The sequence below is a fragment of the Balaenoptera ricei genome, chromosome 5 (genome assembly GCF_028023285.1).
Source record: "Balaenoptera ricei isolate mBalRic1 chromosome 5, mBalRic1.hap2, whole genome shotgun sequence".
Taxonomy (NCBI): Eukaryota; Metazoa; Chordata; class Mammalia; order Artiodactyla; family Balaenopteridae; genus Balaenoptera; species Balaenoptera ricei.
Genome location: NC_082643.1, coordinates 49,960,864 through 49,978,992, shown reverse-complemented (window position 1 = coordinate 49,978,992; position 18,129 = coordinate 49,960,864). Strand labels below are relative to the sequence as shown.

Below are 18,129 nucleotides of genomic sequence, written 5' to 3'. Positions count from 1 at the left end.
CCCAAAAGCCTCCTAAGATTAAGGCTTCTTATCCAGCCTGCCTCTCCTTCTCTCTCATCCGCTTTCTCTAACTCTGTACTATTCTCTCAGTATTTCTCTCTTTCAGTTTTGTGTTTGGCCTTCTCCCCACAAACAAACTGTCTCTTGTACAGTTGAGATTCCAGGAAGATTGCCAGGGAGTAACCCTTCAATTCCATAAAAAGGAAAGATATTAACTAAAACCATGGACACGTGCAGAGTCTCCCTCAGCCATTCACGTGCCTGGTCTCTTACTAAGCTTTCCCCTTCTCCCCACAGACGCCCCAAGAGACATAAAATGTCAGTCTCCATCACTCTTCCTCCTCTTTCCTCGCCCACCTCTCTCATTTCTTGGCATGTGCAGAATGTCACTTCTGGCATGGAGCACATCACATCAGTGTGCCGCCCGTGTCCAAAGGCCGCGTGGCTTCCTCGCGCTCCCCGCTTCTCCCTTGGCGAGCCTGGGTGATTAATTAGCGGCACATAGGTTGCGGCGTTGGGCAGTTACTCCTAGTGATGACACGTAGGGAGGCTGAGCAAGGCCCAAATATGGCCCTTTCCCCCCCCCCTTCCAGAAACCAAATATCTTTCCCAAGAGTACGTTTATAGGCTGGGTCCCGTGCCTGTAAGCCTGCTGAATGATACGGACTCCCTGCTGACTGCTTTGCCTCCCTTTCTTCCAGCTCCTCTACCAGTGACCTCTCCGGCTATGACCATGCTTATCTGAGGCGGAGCCCTGACCAGTGCAGCTCCCAGGGGAGCATGGACAGCCTGGAGCCCAGCGGGGGATGCCCGCCCTGCCACCTTCTCTCCCCGGCCAAGTCTACCAGCAGCATGGACCAGCTCAGCCACCTCCATAACAAGAGAGACTCGGCTTACAGCTCCTTCTCCACCAGTTCCAGCATCCTCGAGTATCCGCCCCCCGGCATCTCTGGCCGGGAGCGTTCGGGCTCCGTGGACACCACTTCTGCTCGAGGTGGCCTCCTAGAAGGGATGAGGCAGGCAGACATTCGCTATGTTAAGACAGTCTATGATCCCCGGAGGGGGGTCTCAGCAGAGTATGAGGTGAACTCTTCAGGCCTGCTTCTGCAAGGTAAGGAGGCCCGAGCATTGGCAGATGGTCAGGGCTATGAGAAATGGCATAGTGTTCCTCGGGGCAAGGAAGCGCCACCCCCCTCCTGGAGCCAGCACTGCCCCAGCTCCTTGGAGACCACCGCGGACAACTTGCCTCCTAAAGTGGGTGCGCCTCTGCCCCCGGCTCGGAGTGACAGTTATGCGGCCTTTCGGCAGCGAGAGCGGCCTGGCTCCTGGTCTAGCCTTGATCAGAAACGGTTCTGCCGGCCTCAGGCAAACTCTGCAGGCACCCTGAAATCTCCCTTCACAGAGGAACAGCTGCATACCGTGCTGGAGAAGAGTCCAGAAAACAGCCCCCCAGTGAAGCCCAAGCATAATTACACCCAGAAGGCCCAACCTGGCCAACCTCTGCTGCCGACTGGCATCTATCCGGTACCTTCCCTGGAGCCACACTTTGCCCAGGTGCCCCGGCCTTCCGTGAGTGGTAACGGCACCCTCTACCCTGCGCTGGCCAAGGAGGGCGGGTATCCAGCTCCGCAGGGAGCTTGCGACAAGACGGCCACCCTTGATGAGAATGGGAACCAAAATGGATCTAGCAGGCCTGGCTTTGCCTTCTGCCAGCCCCTAGAACATGACTCGGTGTACCCAGGAGAGAGGAAACCTGAAGTTTCAGCCAAATGTGTCCCCTACAAAGTCCATTTCCCCTCAGTGCCTGAAAACGAGGAGGAGACCTCCCTGAAGAGACTTCTCACACCTCTCCAAGGCAACAGCCCACATCCCAGTGAGAGAAAGAGCACCCAGGGCAACAAATATTCTAATTACCATGGCCTCCAATCCCCTCAGGCTCAGGCCTGGCAAGTGGGTGAAGACAAGAGATCTTTCCTGCCCTCAGAGCTTTGGGAGGGTGATTTCCATGAAGACCACAATGCCAACCTCCGGCGGAGGCTCGAGAGAGGCAGCCTGGGCCAGAGCATGCCAAGCAACTTTGGCAAGACCACATCTGCCTTCTCCTCCCTCCAGAACATTCCTGAGAGTCTAAGAAGGCAAAGCAGCCTGGATCTAGGAGGGGGAGCCCAGGAGATCTACCTGGAAGGCACATCCACCTGTGCAGTCAGCACCAAGGCAGAGGACTCTGGAAGGACTATTGTTCCTGATCACAGGAGCCAGCTGGACAGGTCAGTTTCCTATCCCAGGCCTGAGGGGAGAACCAGTGCCTCGGCTTCGTTCCACAGTTCAGACCCGAGGTATGAAGAGCTGCCCTCCCCGCCCCCGCAGGAGACATCCAGTCTGGGCCGAAGGAGGCTCAGCTCCAGCAGCGCCTCGGCTCTGCAGGGCTTTCAGTACGGGAAGCCCCACTGCTCGGTGCTGGAGAAGGTTTCCAAGATCGAGCAGCGAGAGCAAGGGAGCCAGAGGCCCCCGAGTGCGGGCAGCTCTAGTTACGGTTATCACCACAGGCCCAACAGGACACTCCCAACTTCTCATACTTTGGGGAATGACTTGGAGGAGACAAAGGCCCATATCCGTTTTTCCGAATCCACGGAACCCCTAGGCAATGGGGAGCCGCACTGCAAAAACGGGGAGCCGAGGTCGGAAGAGGTTTCCTGGCAGCCGTGTGGTCAGCAGCCGAGGCGGGACGCTCGCCTGCTCCGCAGCCAGAGCACCTTCCAGCTCTTCAGCGAGGCCGAGAAGGAGGCCGTGTGGCCCGATGACCGGCCCCGCACGCCAGACTCGCCCGTGCAGGATGCCCCCTTCAGCCGCGCCTACCGGAACAGCATCAAGGACGCGCAGTCCCGCGTCCTGGGCGCCACCTCCTTTCGACGCCGGGACCTCGAGCCGGGGACGCCCACAGCTGCCAGGCCCTGGCGGCTGCGACCCGCCTCCGCCCACGTGGGGCTGCGGAGCCCGGAGGCGCCGGCTTCCGCCTCCCCGCACACCCCGCGCGAGCGGCACAGCGTGACCCCGGCCGAGGGCGACCCAGCCCGGCCCGCGCCCCCTGCCGCCCGGAGGGGGCCGCGTCGGCACCTGACCCCCGAGCAGAAGAAGCGCTCCTACTCGGAGCCCGAGAAGATGCACGAGGTGGGGGTCTCGGAGGAGGCCGAGCCGGCGCCCCCGGGCCCGCCAAGGAAGGGGCCGCAGTTCGCAGAGAGCTCGGTGGCTGACCGGCGCCGCATCTTCGAGCGAGACGGCAGGGCCTGCTCGACCCTCAGCCTGTCGGGGCCCGAGCTGAAGCAGTTCCAGCAAAGCGCGCTGGCCGACTACATTCAGCGCAAGACCGGCAAGCGGCCCGCTGCCGCCGGCTGCGGCCTCCAGGAGCCTGGGCCGCTGCGGGAGCGCGCCCAGAGCGCCTACCTCCAGGCCGCGCCCGAGGGCCCCGGCCTCGCTGCGGCCTGCAGTCTCTCCTCTCTGCGGGAGCCCAGCCTGCCGCCCCGCAGGGAGGCCGCCCTCCAGCCGGCCACCGCGGAAGGGGGTGGCGGGGAGCCGCCACGGGCCCCCCGAGATCGCAGCAGCTCCTTTGCCGGCGGCCGCCACCTCGGGGAACGGCGCCGTGGAGACCAAGCCCCGAGAGAACTGCTCGGTGGAGCTACTGGCGGTCCAAAGGGCCCCCAGAGGCTGGACAGGACCCCTGGGGGGCCCTCCCCGTGGGGGTCCGCGGCCGGGAGGGCCGGGAAGTCCATGTCGGCCGAGGACCTGCTGGAGCGCTCAGACGTCCAGGCCGTCCCTGTCCACATGAGATCACGGTCATCTCCCACCGCAGACAAGCGCCAGGTATGTGCAGCCAGGGGTCCTAGCACTGCCCCTTGCATCCTGGAAGCCTTAGTGCGGCTTCTCTAACCCCCTCCTCTCCCCTTCGTTTTCCTTTTACACGCAAGAGAGTAGCATTTGTTTTCGTAAGGTGATGTCTTTCTCAGTACCCCTGTCTGATGAGATCATTACAGAGATACAGATATATAATACATAGATATCGATACAGTTGTGTGGATATCTTATGTAGTTACATGTATTATATATCGATATAGATATCTATACATATATATGTGTGTGTATCAATGGATATAGATGTATATGTGTACACACACACACACACACACACACACACAGTAGGCCTCGTATTCCTGGTTCTGCACTGGAATGGAAAATATTGGGAAAATTCCAGAAAGTTCCAAAAAGCAAAATTTGAATTTGCCAGCACACCAGCAACTATTTACATAGTATTTAGATTGTAAGTAGAGATGATTTAAAGTATACAGGAGGATGTGTGTAGGTTATGTGCAAATACTATGCCATTTTATCAATATAGAGCATCAGGTGGATTTTGGTATCCGTCCCTGGGGGTTCCTGGAGCCAATTCCCTGGGGATACTGGGAGACAAGTGTATATAATATATATACACACATACATATATAGTATGTATGTATTATATAGTATATACATATATATATAATAACTTCATTTTAGTGTCACCCACTTCTCAGTGTGAGAATTAGATTAGGAAAATTTAGGGGTTATCTTTTTTCTTTGTTTCGGTGGTTTTTTTGTGTTTTGTTTTTTTGTTTGTTTTGCTGCTTTTCTCTTTTTTTAAGTTCATGCAATAGAGGCTGTGTCTCAGTATTTTAAAGATGCTAGCTTCATACCTTCTTTGTTTCTATTGGACTTTTGCATTGACAAAATAAGTATAGTTATTGACTTTGATAATTGTTGGTTGTTGAGCTCCAGGCCCTCAACTAAGTATGCTTTTATGTTTATTATCTCATTAATCCTCAAAATAATCCTATATGGTAGAGTATATTTTCCATATCAAATCCATGTCTCTCTGTCTCTGTGTACTATCGTGGCGAGGTAGGAGAATGTCAGACTTTCAAATTCTCTCATAAAGTCTCCGAACTATGCAAAGATCATGAGGAGCTTTCCACTGGAAGTTTTAGGCAGAGCTAGGAATAAAATCCAAGCACTCTGACTCCCAGGAGTCTATTAATTCCCCTAATTCTTAGCCCATCCTCAAGCTCTGCGTGCACTGCAGGTCGATGTCCCGCCTCATGGTTCCCTTCCCAGGTAAGAAGATACGAGGAATTCACATATATGTTACCACAGGGGAGAATACCCCTCCATTGTCCCTTCTCAGATTCTGTTTTCCCCAGCAGAGAATGCAATCATTCAACAGGCATTTGTAGAACGTATGTTTTACGAAAAGGACTGCTTATAGGTTTAAAGGAAACGTAAGGGAAAATAAGGGTCATACCTTTCTGGGGTTCATAGTTGAGCAAGGACTATGAACTTATGTATAAATAACTAACACGAATAGTGAATGCTTTGGGAGTGGTCATAAATAAGATGCTGTGGGAGGGATAGTAATTCTGAGAGGATCTAAGAGAGCATCTCTTGAAGGAGAAGGGTTTTGAACCAGGCTATAAAGGATGGGCAGGATGTTGACAAAGAGTTGGAGGTTGTGTGTGGGAGGCATTGAGTTGGAGGAAGCAGCTTCAGACAAAGAAGAGTTAGCCATTACTGCCTGAGACATCTGTCTGCTGCACTGCTTTTGCAACACACATACGCACAGCATTGTGAGAAAATACTGCTCCCTCCCAGATATTTTCTCTTCAGAAATATTTTCTCCCCAATATAACCCACACACACCACACAAACACACACAATCTATAGAGGCAATCCTCCGTAAGCCTCCAGTAGCTGTTTTTCACCCCTTAGCGTGAAGAAAAGAGCTAATTTCCAGTCCTTATCCTACCCCTAAGACGCTTTTAAAATCCACATATGTAATATGCCATTTCAGCTAGTTTGATGGGCTTCGGAAGCTCACCGTGTAGCAGAACAAACATTTTCTTCATTTCTCTCCCCATGTTCTAAAGAAAATAGAAATGTTTAGGTGAAAACTAAATCATCTTCTGATAGATGTCATTTTTCTCTCTTGGGGAATTTGTTGGATGGTTATGAATGTTATTTTGCCTTCCCTTCCACATATTTCTCAAGCCTGGTAAACTGGGAAATAGAGCTAAAACATAGGCAGTATAGAGAAATGATCCCAGTTAAATCCCAATTATTTGGTATTATTTGAAAAACTTTCTAGAAAGACAGCTAAATACAGAACATTATTTATGTTCTCTTTCATAAAGCGAGTACCATATTTAGAAATTATTTAACGTGGGGAATATGATGCCAGAGGGGGGAAATATTTCAACGTGAAATAATTTATCTGCGCTGCTTTGCTCCTACAAATTCTGAAAATAGGTTATCATCCCCCAGATTGCAACTGCACCAAGACTGTGTTCTTAGGCTTCCTCCTTCATTCCCTGGCTCAGCAGCTGCACCGTGCCTGCCCTGAGACTGGTCCATGGCAAGGTCTGCCCCTCGCATCTTCTTCATACACCCATTATCTACCTTAGTTGTAGAACTAGTGAAAAACAAAATAAAACTAGTCTCCACATAATTATTGTGGTTAATATTTTAAGATACTATTATTTATTTGAATAAATTCCAGGAACTTTTACCATTATCATTAAGCTTTGGTGAAGGTGATAAATAACAATTTTTCTCATCCCAGCTTTAGAGGATTCTGAGAAATTAAGTGACCCTGTAGCGACTAAATCATCTGGCTGAGTTAGACCCAAAATATGGAGTCTGTTTCTGGTGCTGGCTCAGTCCGAGGCATCCCGAACAAATGCTGCTTGCTCCTGCCAGGCAGATGCTAATAGAGCAGGATTTTACAAGCTTTGGGCAAGGATTCAGCTCCTTTTCAAAAGTCCATTAGTGAGGATAGTTTTTGCTTCCAAAACAAGGTCAGCATGGAAATCAGTTTCTCTGTTTATAAAACTTGATCATTCTTGGGCCTGGAACGATGACTGTAGAAGGCTGCCACCTTTTGTAGCCTGAGACCTGCTCAGGCACTCAGCAAGCCCTGGGCCTCTCCTTAGCCAGCTGTGGTCGTCTCTGAACAAGCAGCCTCCCATTCCCTCTCCTTTAATTCCTCTTAATTTTAAAGGTGTAATTGCAGAACAGATGGATATTAGTGATGGAGCTAAAGGGCACATCAAATTCTTGGCTATTTCCTACTTTCTGTGAGACTTTAGAAAACTTAACTGTTTTAAAGTAGGTAGGCCCTGCAAAGCTGCAGGAAAAAATCCAAACATTTCTGCCTTGGAGATGGAAATTTATACCTGTTCGTTGGCATAGATCTAAAATATAGCAGAGGCTATTAAAAGAAACCTTTTGGAGAAATAAGATTCCTGGTGTTGGAGAAATAAGATTCCTGGTGGGGTATTGTTTTTTTTTTTTTTTTTTCCAGATGCTGAGTTAGAGTCTTCTCTGGTTCTCACTGTATTTTCAGAGATCTTCATTTCTTATATGTAGCACATTCACCATGTGATGATGTGACAAACATTTGATTGCTGAGGAAATTGCTCAATGCATGGAACCCCACAATGTTGGATGTAGTCTTGATTCTGTAGGATGCAACTTGTATATCATTTTTAGTACCTCTCAACAAACTTGGGGATAAATAACAGAATCAACTTTCCACAAAATGTAAAGTTACAAATAGCTACTAATAATCAAATGTTTACTATGTGCCAGTCACTGTACTGTGTTTTATAAGCTTAAAATTAATCCTACATCTATGCAAAGGAGGAGATACCGTTGTTATCGCCATATTACAGATGAGGGAACTGAGGCACAGAAAGGCTGAGAAATTTGCCCAACATAGTGGGAGCAAGGTTTTGACCCCATACTGTCTGACTCCAGAGGTTTTAAGTCACTATACCACGCTGCCTCCCGGTATCAAAAAAGACTGGGCGACTGGAGGGAGGTGAGAGTTAAACATCTTATATCTGAAAACTCCAGCCAGTGAATTGATTTCATTTTAACATTTATCAATTACTGTTATACATTTAAATAACATTTAAAATTTTTAAAAATGAATTTCTAATTCATTTTAGCAGATACTTGAAGCTGATATTACAAAGTAGATGAATATTGTCTTCATATTTCATTGGTCATAGAGATAATAGGATATTTAATTCAGAATCCAAAGGAAGAGTGCGAATCGGAATTGGATGGGATTCGGGTTTATAGTTCTAACTGTACTGTGCCTAATGAAGAATAAGAACTGGTGTACTTTTAAGTCGGTCAAAAGAAGTTAGAGACGATTAACAAAAACAGACACTTAACAAGTATCTGTTGGCATAACTCTATACCTGGTATTTCTCCCATTGCCACTGCTTTTTCCTAAATTGTCATAATAGTTTATACTTCTTACCAGTTTATAGAAAATCAAGTCTTCTTTGAAAGTGCATACGTGCCCAATCTAAGCAAATAAATGCAACAGGAATGTATCCTCCTTGGGCTTTCTACTAGGTTGGGAAGGCATTTTCCTTCTGTCCAAATGGTATTTCCATTGACAGGAGATGTAGAGAGTTCTCTCAATGGCCTATTACTGGGTCTGAGTTCTTTTATTTTATATACACCCACAGAAATATCAAGCTCATACTGTAATTCAAAGGAAGTAATAGAGTAGAAATATACATTTGAACGTTACTAGGTTAGGAGCTTTAAGGGGACCTAGATAGGCTTTTCCAGTTAATTATTGGCGAAGCTGAACATTCATGTCAACAGAGGGGGTGGAGTGGGGAAAGACTTTTATTTTAACTTTTTATTTTATATTGGAGTATAGTTGATTAACAATGTTATGTTTATTTCAGGTGTACAGCAAAGTGATTCAGTTATACATGTATCTGTTCTTTTTCAAGTCCTTTTCCCATTTAGGTTATTACAGAATATGGAGCAGAGTTCCCTGTGCTATATATACAGTAGGTCCTTGTTGGTTATAAAGGGACCATAGGGTTTTGCGGAGAGTAGGAATTCCCATTCCCTCTAGTGATATTTGAGCAAATCAGAGACACATGGAATTCCTTTTTCTCAAAGCATTGACATCTGATTGTATCCAGCTCAGCCACCATTCAACTTAAGATTCCAAAGATCGACCTTAGGCTTTGAGGAAATCATGGTTTGAATCCTAGCTGCTTACTTAATTGTGGGTAAGATACTTATCCTCTCTGAGCTGCAGTTACCTCCCCTCTCCCCATTGTTATAGATTAAATTACGGAGGAAATGTCAGGTGCCTAACACAGCTCCAGGCACATCATTTGAGGATTATAAGGAGCTTGGCTGAGTGTCCAGCATACAGTAAATGCCGAGGAGGGGGAAGCTGCAGTTATTAATAATATTCAGGGTTGTTTCTTCTTTGGACCTTCTCCCACCCACGTTTGGCTCTTTTCATTGCTTCTTAGTACCTCTACCAATGATTGGGGGGAAAAAAAGAAAAAGAGAGAGAGAGTGGAGTGGGGTGATGAAAAGCATTTGGCCCTTTGGACAGAATAAATGGTGAAATAAATTGTTGAAATTAAGTTTAGGGCTTCCATGTGGATTTAATTTTCCTGTTTTCTACCTGTCTGCTATTATCATAAATAATTGAGAGTTTTATCAATAGCAACATCATTGTCTTCATCAGGGACCTGTACATATGAACTGATTTTACACTAACAAAAACTGACCTACAACCCTTTCAGGAAACTAATATATACCCTTATTTAAAACAAAAACAAATAATGACTACCCTTGAAATGTCCCCAGTGTTATTGACATTACATGGGGGTGAGATGTTTTTCCCAGAGAGAATGTATTTCAACCTGATTACAAGCCAGATTCGTATCTAGTTCTTGAGATTTTGCTGCATTCAGTAAACTCTCCTTTTCCTGTCATCTCCCATATTTCCCTATTGCTGTTTTGAAAGCTTGGCCCTTTGAATTAATTTTCATCATTATATTTCAAGTATAGGAGTTGTTTGAAGTCTGGAGATGATTGTTATCGGACTTCTCTTGTTTAGAAAATGTCTTTGTTAGGAGAGGCACCCAGTGAGGTAGACTGAGGTTCTGCCACTTGTGACCTTGGGAAAGTTAACCTCTTGGGGCCTGTGTCCTCATCAATGCAGTGGGATTAACAGTACTTCCTGGGCTTTGAGGATGAAATGGGTTAGTATGTAAGAGTGCCACCATGATGCCTGATAATAAATAGTGAACCTCCAATAAATGTTTCTTCTCCTTTATACCTCCACCCCCTTGGTAAATTTAAAGACCTGTTGGTAATAACGCTGTGCCTCTTGTGTTTTAAGGATGTGCTTTTGGGGGAAAACAATGGCTTTGGTCTTGTGAAGGATCCATGTTATTTGGCTGGCCCAGGATCCAGGTATGTATCTGTATTTATGATGCCCTCTACCTTATGAATGCTGCTGGAGTTAAATGCTTCTGTTCCTCTCTACCAGAAATCGAAGTGTGATATTATGATGTTTCATAGTGTCATGTGCCACCTCTTCAGTTTGTCTAGGCCATGGGGAGCTTTATTTTTTATTTATAGATGACTTTCTCTAAGAATGATACTATTCAAAATAGGTTTTGAATGTGTGCTATTGAGGCAATGGTTGACTTCCAGTAAGTTTGGCATCAGAATAGTTGATGGATATGCTCTTCTCAAGTATAACCTCCGGCTCTCACACGTGGGGCCTCTCTTAAACGTGGCTGATCTCTTCTGGCTCTGTCCCAGAGGATCAGGTCTGCTGAATAAAGCAGTAGCGGAAGAATGAGCGTCATGAACAGCCTTCACAGAACAAGACAAACTTGCAGGAATCACCTGAAGTAAAAAATAAAGCTCTAAAGTCATTATTTTAGGCACTTAGAGATAGAAAATAGCAGGAAATTCATGTTTTAAAAATTGCCATCAAAATCATTTCTCCTTGGTAGAAAAAATATAATGGGCAATTTTTCAGAATTAGAATCTTTAAACTATTCACTTGGAGCTTAAGAGGTAGAAATTTCCAAAGAGAGTTTCCTCTGAACCACATGCCTGTATGTAGTTTTAATGCAGCATTATAGGACTATCTACTGTCATCTGTTATTACTAATGGTAATACATTTAAACCCTCCCTACTACCGCCCATGATTTTTCAAGCCAGTTCCTTAATTTTTACTATGTTTCATTCAATCATTGTTTCTCTCTTTTGCTGGCATTCACCTTCTCGATAGCTCAACCTAATACTGCCAGCATGGTCAGGAAGTGGGTATTAGGTGACCTCCTTCACTGCCAAGAGCAGCCTTCTGTAGTTGGTCTTGCTCCTGGAGCTGTGCCTTAAAGTGAAGCAGTCAAGGTGAGGCTGAGGACTTTAGTTTGGCTGCATTAATTCAAAGCTAGAGACAAGGGAAGACTAACAGTGAACTAGAGCTCTGCCAAAAGAGAGCTGGTCTGAAGTCTAAGGTGAAACTAAAGTCAACCACAAAAAATCCAATTGCTGGATTCCAAAAAGGACTTGAATAGACATTTCTCCACATGGCCAACAGGCCCATGAAAAGATACTGCACATCACTAATCATCAGAGAAATGCAAATCAAAACCACGCTTATTAGAATGGCTACGATCGAAAAAACATAAAAGAACAAGTGCTGGTGAGGATGTGGAGAAATTAGAACCCCTGTGCACTGTTGGTGGGGTTACAAAATGGTATAACTGCTACGGAAACAGTATGGAGGTTCCTCAAGAAATTAAAAATCTATCGTATGACCCAGCAATCCCACTTCTGAGTGTAAATCCAAAGAATTGAAAGCAGTGTCTTGAAGAGAGATTTTCATACCCATGTTCGAGGCAGCACTATTCACAATAGCAAAGAGGTGGAAGCAACCCAGATGTCCACAGATGGATGAGTGGATAAACAAAATGTGGTGTATGCATACAGTGGAATATTATTCAGCCTTTACAAGGAAGGAAATGCTGTCACATGCTACACCCTGGATGAACCTCGAGGACATTATGCTAAGTGAAATAAGCCAGTCATAAATACTTTATGATTCCCCTTGTATGAGGTATCTAAAGTAGTCGAATTTATAGAAAAGTAGAATGGTGGTTACAAGGGCCGGGGGAGTGGCAAAAGAAGAGTTGTTGCTTAATAGGTTTATAGTTTCAGCTTTGCAAGACGAAAATGTTCTGGAGATCTGTTTTGCAACAATATGGGTGTACTTAACGCTATTGAACTGAACTTTTTTTTTTTTAATTTATTTATTTACTTTTGGCAGTGTTGGGTCTTCGTTTCTGTGCGAGGGCTTTCTCTAGTTGTGGCAAGCGGGGGCCACTCTTCATCGTGGTGCGCGGGCCTCTCACTGTCGTGGCCTCTTGTTGCGGAGCACAGGCTCCAGACGCACAGGCTCAGTAATCGTGGCTCACGGGCCCAGTTGCTCCGCGGCATGTGGGATCTTCCCAGACCAGGGCTCGAACCCGTGTCCCCTGCACTGGCAGGCAGATTCTCAACCACTGCGCCACCAGGGAAGCCCCGAACTGAACATTTTTAAATGAATTTAAAGTTAAAATGAATTTAAATTTAAAGTAGTAAATTTTATGTTATGTGGGGGTTTTTTTTAACCACATTAAAAAAAATGCTATGAAGGAAAAAAATGAGACTAATCAAACTTAATTCCTGAATATTAAGATTCCTGGATACATGTCAATAGACGCTTGTCTCTCACATTCTATTATAAAAGAGACTGAAATAAAATCTTTATGATACTAGTCTTTATTCTTGGAAAACAATCACCAGGAAAAAGTATTCTCAACCAAACTAAGCATTTAACTCAACTATTACCTTCAGAAATACAGTTTTTTACAGTATGGTTCCTATAAACTAAGAAGATTAAACATAAACTAAAAATATTATATCAAGGTTTATTTGGGCTACATCTTTAAAAGATAAATATTATTTTATTGTGTATTTTAGTGATGTCTCCCCTTTTTAAAAAGCAAAATGAAGGTACCTGAGTTGGTCCTTAAAACATCAGATTCCAGTTACTCCATGTCCTATTAGAGGCTGCTAAGTTTAAAAATAGTTCATGGCCTGCAGTCTAAACAGCAGTTGGGCACAAGAGACGTCGTTTGTTCAACAGACATTTACTGAGAGGGTACTTTGTGCCAGGGTCTGGGGATAGCAAAATGAATAAGACATGGGGGTAAAGAGCACCCCCAGTGAATCTCCTGCCCCTGGGTTTCTGGTGTGCCCATTTGGGAACCCACCAAGAAGGACAGAATAGCCACTCTTGAATATTGACAGGTTTCTGGTAAAGACACTGCTTCTAGATGAAAAGGATCTGTGATGGGAGGGGAGGGTATGCATCTGAGCGGAAGATGGGCCTCTTACTCAACCATCGGCATTTATAGTAAAGAAAAAATAATGGCAGGAGAAGAGCTGATTTGGTTCTTTGTGGTCTTTTCCTTCTTTATGCTGCTTTGCCCTCACCTGGCACTTAGATGATTTCGTGGCAGGCCTGTGCTGGGGCTCTGACTTGGGACTGAGCCACAGCTCTCTCAGGACACGGGTCTGTAAAATGAAAAATGCCATCTGCTCTCCAGATTCACTTGCACACTAGTCAGGGAGCTACAAATGTGGGATTTACAAATTAAGGTTGTTTTGCTGGAGATATTTTTATCCTCACATTAACTCTTGCATGGCAGGCAGGCGGGCAGTGCTGCAGACGTGTTTTCTTTGTTTTTGTTCTCCTTTTTTTCCTTTCAAACACGTTAACAAACGTAATGGAAATTGTTGGGTTTTTCCTTAGAGCCTAGAGGACAGCTGTTTAAACGACCATGCGCCCTATTTGCTCGTTATGGTCAGTCTCTCTCTCCAGAGGTAACTGCTTATTAGCTCCTTAGGTGAGACTCTCCCTTTCCTTCTTACTTTCCATTTTAAGAAATGAAAACACTGGGAGACTAAGAGAAAGTTGTAAATAAACCCTTCAGATTCTGCGGCCCATGCAAATACTTTCCAAACAGACCTCAGACCTCCCCCGTGGGGTTCTCACCTGTGGAGAATGAGGCAGCATTCTTTTCCCCAGTCAGGAGCTGGTTCCCAAACTAGTCCTAAAAGGAGCAGAAGAAACATACCTGCTCCTGCCTTTTATATCCTGAAGCCTGTCCTCAAAAGCTGCCTTGCATGGGGGGAGGTGGATGGGGTGAGAGAGGGTTAATAAAAAGAAATGCCTTGTGACCCCAGGCTTGCCCTGTGACATTTTCCTGCAGGAGTTTATGCCTACCCGGCATCTCATTTAAACTTGGTTCTTTGTACGAGCAGCCAAGGGAAGACCGTGTGCAGCTTCTCCGGGGTTCCTTCTCCCCACCAAGTGCTTTTCCCGTCCATGTAAGGCACCTTGGGCTCAGCGTTTGCCCCTTCTCTTCAGAGCTAACCTATGTGTCTGTATCCCGCTCCAGGCCATTCAGCTGTTCCAGCCGTGAAGAGATGTCGTTGCTCCAACACCATCCCAGCCCTCGTTGCGGGGTTTCGGGCTGCAAAGCAGGTGGCGGTGCCTCCATTCCCGGCAGGGGTCCGGGACCGCTGGACCCTCCAAGGCAGGCCAGCAGAACGCCTGGCCCCCGGCCCCTGTCCTCAGGAGCGCAAGGGCATCTCCCGGACACCAGGGCTGCACCGCCGAGCTCAGCCCTGCCTGCCCCTGGCCCCTCGAGCTACTGCTCACAGGCCGCCGCCGCCCAGCCCTGCACCCCAGCCGGGACCCCCAGAAGTGGCGGCCACCGGCCGGCCCAGCCTCCCAGCCCCGAACGCAGTAAGGAGGAGGGAGCAGGGACGCGGCGCTCCCCGCCCTGGGTGACGCGGGCCCACGCGGTCAGAGAGGACAGCCTCCCAGAGGACACCGCATCGCCTGGGTGCGCGAGCCCGAAGCACTACCGGAAGCCGCAGGCCCTCCCCAGCCCCGGCAGCACTTCCGACCCAGACACGCCCTTCGGGGCCCCAGACACGCCCCTCGGGGCCCCAGACACGCCCCTCGGGGCCCCGGGCACTCTGGGCAGAATCTCCCTCCGGATCTCTGAGTCTGCCCTGCTGGCCTCCCTGCCGCCTCGGGAGGACAACGACGACGAGGTGTTCGTGAGGGACCTGCGCTCCACCGCCACTTCCGGCCCCAGCTGCGAAGCAGCGCCGCCGCCTCCCAGCCGGGAAGCCCCGGCCCAGAACCTGGACCTCTTCCCTCCGCCTCCCCCTGAAGCTGTGTGCGCGGAGCAGTGGGACAGCGAGGGCTACCGGGAGCCCCACGCCAGGTGAGAGCAGCCCTCCGCCAAGGTTAAGGCCTCCCTACGTCAAGGTTAAGGTCTCCCTCCCCAGTAAGAGATTTCCACGCTCCACGCTTCCCAGAGCCGCCTCTGCTGGCCACTGGAGAGCCCTGTGGAGGTTTGTTAACAGGAGCCCAGCTCACGAAACTGGCACAGCTGTTCCATTTGTTGACCTTGGTGGTCGTCATTTTAGGAGTCCTTGGGCGCCGAGGTGAGGTTCATTTCTGTGGACGTGGCAGGTTCAAAGGGTCCAAATAAACAGCATCCCTCTTCCCTGCCCAGAGTTCTGAACCCGTTAAGAAATAAGGCAAAAGAAAAAGGCATTCTGAAGACAAAAAAAAATCACTTTTATTACTGAGAGAGCTGATCCTGGAGAATATGGCTCCTATCTGAGTATAAGTGGGCCTCCTGATACTGAGCCCCAAATTAAACAGCGGTGCCCGCCTAGTCACAGGCTGTGCTAGACACACACACAGCAAGCACACGTGTGAGCACGCAAGAGCAAGCCTGGAGGTAACCTTACTCTCTAAAGAGGCTGGACTAGGAATGGGCTATGGTCAGCTTCTCTTTGCAGAGTCACTCTCTGTCCGTGGGAAGGAATAAAGAGTAAGGCTGAAGGTCATTAACGTTTAGGGAAGACCTCTGCTTGGAAGCCAGGAGAATGAGGAAGAGGCGTTTCCCAGCACATACTCCCTAGGACAGCACTAAAATACATTGTCTGATAGCACCTTTGTTGTAACTTCCTCTAAACACCACCTGTTCCCTTTCACTACCCTCTGTTCACTTTCATAAAGCTCTGGAATCTGAGAGCAACATTCACCAAAACTGAATTCCTGCTAGATCTGTCCCCCTTAAAAAGTCACACAACCTCCCTGTGACCAACTAGTGGACTTAGTTGAAGGCCCTTATGAACCCTGCAGTTTGTAGGGAATAACAACCCCAGAAACTCCTGATGTGTGTGGGAAGCTACAGCCCTCGTGTGCAAACGTCTCCCTGCCTTCCTTCACCCTCCTGCTGACTCTTCTCTTACCACTCTCTTTTAATGTCCCTAGCAGCTCCAGCAAACTTGCCGAGGTGACAATTGCCAAGGAAAGGCCCATCCCTGGTGCAGCCCATTTGGTTGATAGTCAGATACTGGCTTCCAGATCCCAGACTTCTCTCAAGAGTTCAGAGGCCAACGAGACCGACCCACCCTCCACCACCGGTGCTCTGCCCCAGCCTGCCGGGCCTCTTAGCAAGCAGCCAAGCCCAGGGCAGCGACCTTCCATCCAGACCCAAAGCCTCAGCCACGACCCAGTCAGTGGGACTCAAAGTTTAGAGAAGAATGTCAGTTCTGGTCCTCAGAAGACCTCAGAAGACATGAGAACAGAGGCTCTGGCCAAGGAAATTGTCCACCAAGACAAATCTCTGGCGGACATTTTGGATCCAGACTCCAGAATGAAGACAACTATGGACCTGATGGAAGGTTTGTTTCCACGAGATGCTAATCTGCTGAAGGAAAACGGCATAAAGAGGAAGGCCACGCAGAGAACTGTCAGCTTCCCAGGATGTGAAGCTAAGAGGTAAGTCCCTGGTCATGTCCCCAAAGAGACTTAAAATTGAACTCCTTCCATGGGGGTGATGGTGAGTCTAGAACTGCTTATCTGAGGTTTTCCTGCTTCCAAAGATCCTGACCCCAGACTGGCATTCCATCTCAGCCTTAGGGGAATGGCTCTGACCTACCTTGAGTTGTTTGCCCAGCAACAAGTAGTAATAGTAATTACTGTTTATACCTATCGTTCACGTTCTCTGCGTCAAGCATTATATTCTTTATGTAAACATTATCTCATTTAATCTTCGCGAGAACCTTCTGAGATAGCTACCGATTTTATCTCCATTTTACAAATGAGGAAACTGAAGCAGAGAGGAATGAGAACCGTGCCTAACTGAAGTCATAGATCATGTGAGTGATGGCATCCGCGCGCGCTCTCAGCGCTTATACAGCGCCGCTAAAAACTCAGCACACATGCAGCTGCCCGTTCTGCCAGAGTTGCCCTTACAGAGCCCCACATGGGTCAGTGGTGAGGGAGGGGCAGGTGGAAGTGGTGAGCACACAGGGGCCTCCCCTCGGCCGAGGTGAACATGGTCTTGTAAAAAGCGTGACAGCCTAGAGAAACAGATTGACTTAGTCCGCTGACATTCACCTTTGAAGAGGTAGCGTGGGCGTCTGCTCGCATCCTGAACATCACGAAGGGGCTGAACAGGAGTGCACCCGTGGTCTTGTTCAGCCGTGGGCCTGCACCTGAAGCTCCCTGAGCAGCGCATTCCCCGCCCTGTAACGTGCGTCCCGGCGCCTGCCCACAGCCGGTGAGAGGAATGTGAACGGTCTGTATTTTTCCTCCTTTTGACTTCTCCCGGGTTATTACAATATTTTCTTGCATGTTTGATTTCCTTAAGGGACGACTATGGGAGAGATTTAGAATGGTTTTTATTTTCTTTTAAATTTTCAGTGAAAACTATATGGATCAATAGTCCGGAGCTCCAGTTAGTGGCTTCCAGACTAAATAAAAGCAGAGAGCATTCCATCTAAATTTGGGCTTGCATTTTAGAGATTTCCAACTGATCCTAACTAAATTACTAACAGGAACACTGTGTTTTGAGTTGCAGGGGAGGGGAGAAAGGAAAGAACTGTGCGGTACTTACAGGCTATCTGATAGGTTATCGGAGGCTCTCCTGATACAAGCCCTCAGCAGTCACCTTGTCCAGCCCCTCCTTTTTCAGATGTGGCAAACAGAGACTAACTGAGGAGAAGTGACTTATCCAGGGTCATGTGTTTAGCAAACACTTCTTAAGCACCTACAATGTGCAAGGCAATCCACTGGGTACACGAGGGACCCACAGTTGAGT

General features: G+C 47.7%; 1 protein-coding gene across 2 annotated transcripts in view; it reads left to right on the top strand.

Moving 5' to 3' along the window:
- SHROOM3 (shroom family member 3) overlaps positions 1-18,129 on the top strand; it is a 60,463-nt gene that overhangs the window by 22,019 nt on the left and 20,315 nt on the right. Inside the window, exons 3-6 of one of the 2 annotated variants that reach the window (XM_059922817.1) lie at positions 702-3,858; positions 10,265-10,338; positions 14,392-15,231; positions 16,299-16,805. In XM_059922817.1, the coding sequence (XP_059778800.1) occupies positions 702-3,858; positions 10,265-10,338; positions 14,392-15,231; positions 16,299-16,805 (4,578 nt within the window). Of the gene's footprint in view, positions 1-701; positions 3,859-10,264; positions 10,339-14,391; positions 15,232-16,295; positions 16,806-18,129 lie in introns of both variants that reach the window. The other variant, XM_059922815.1, reaches the window with a different exon arrangement.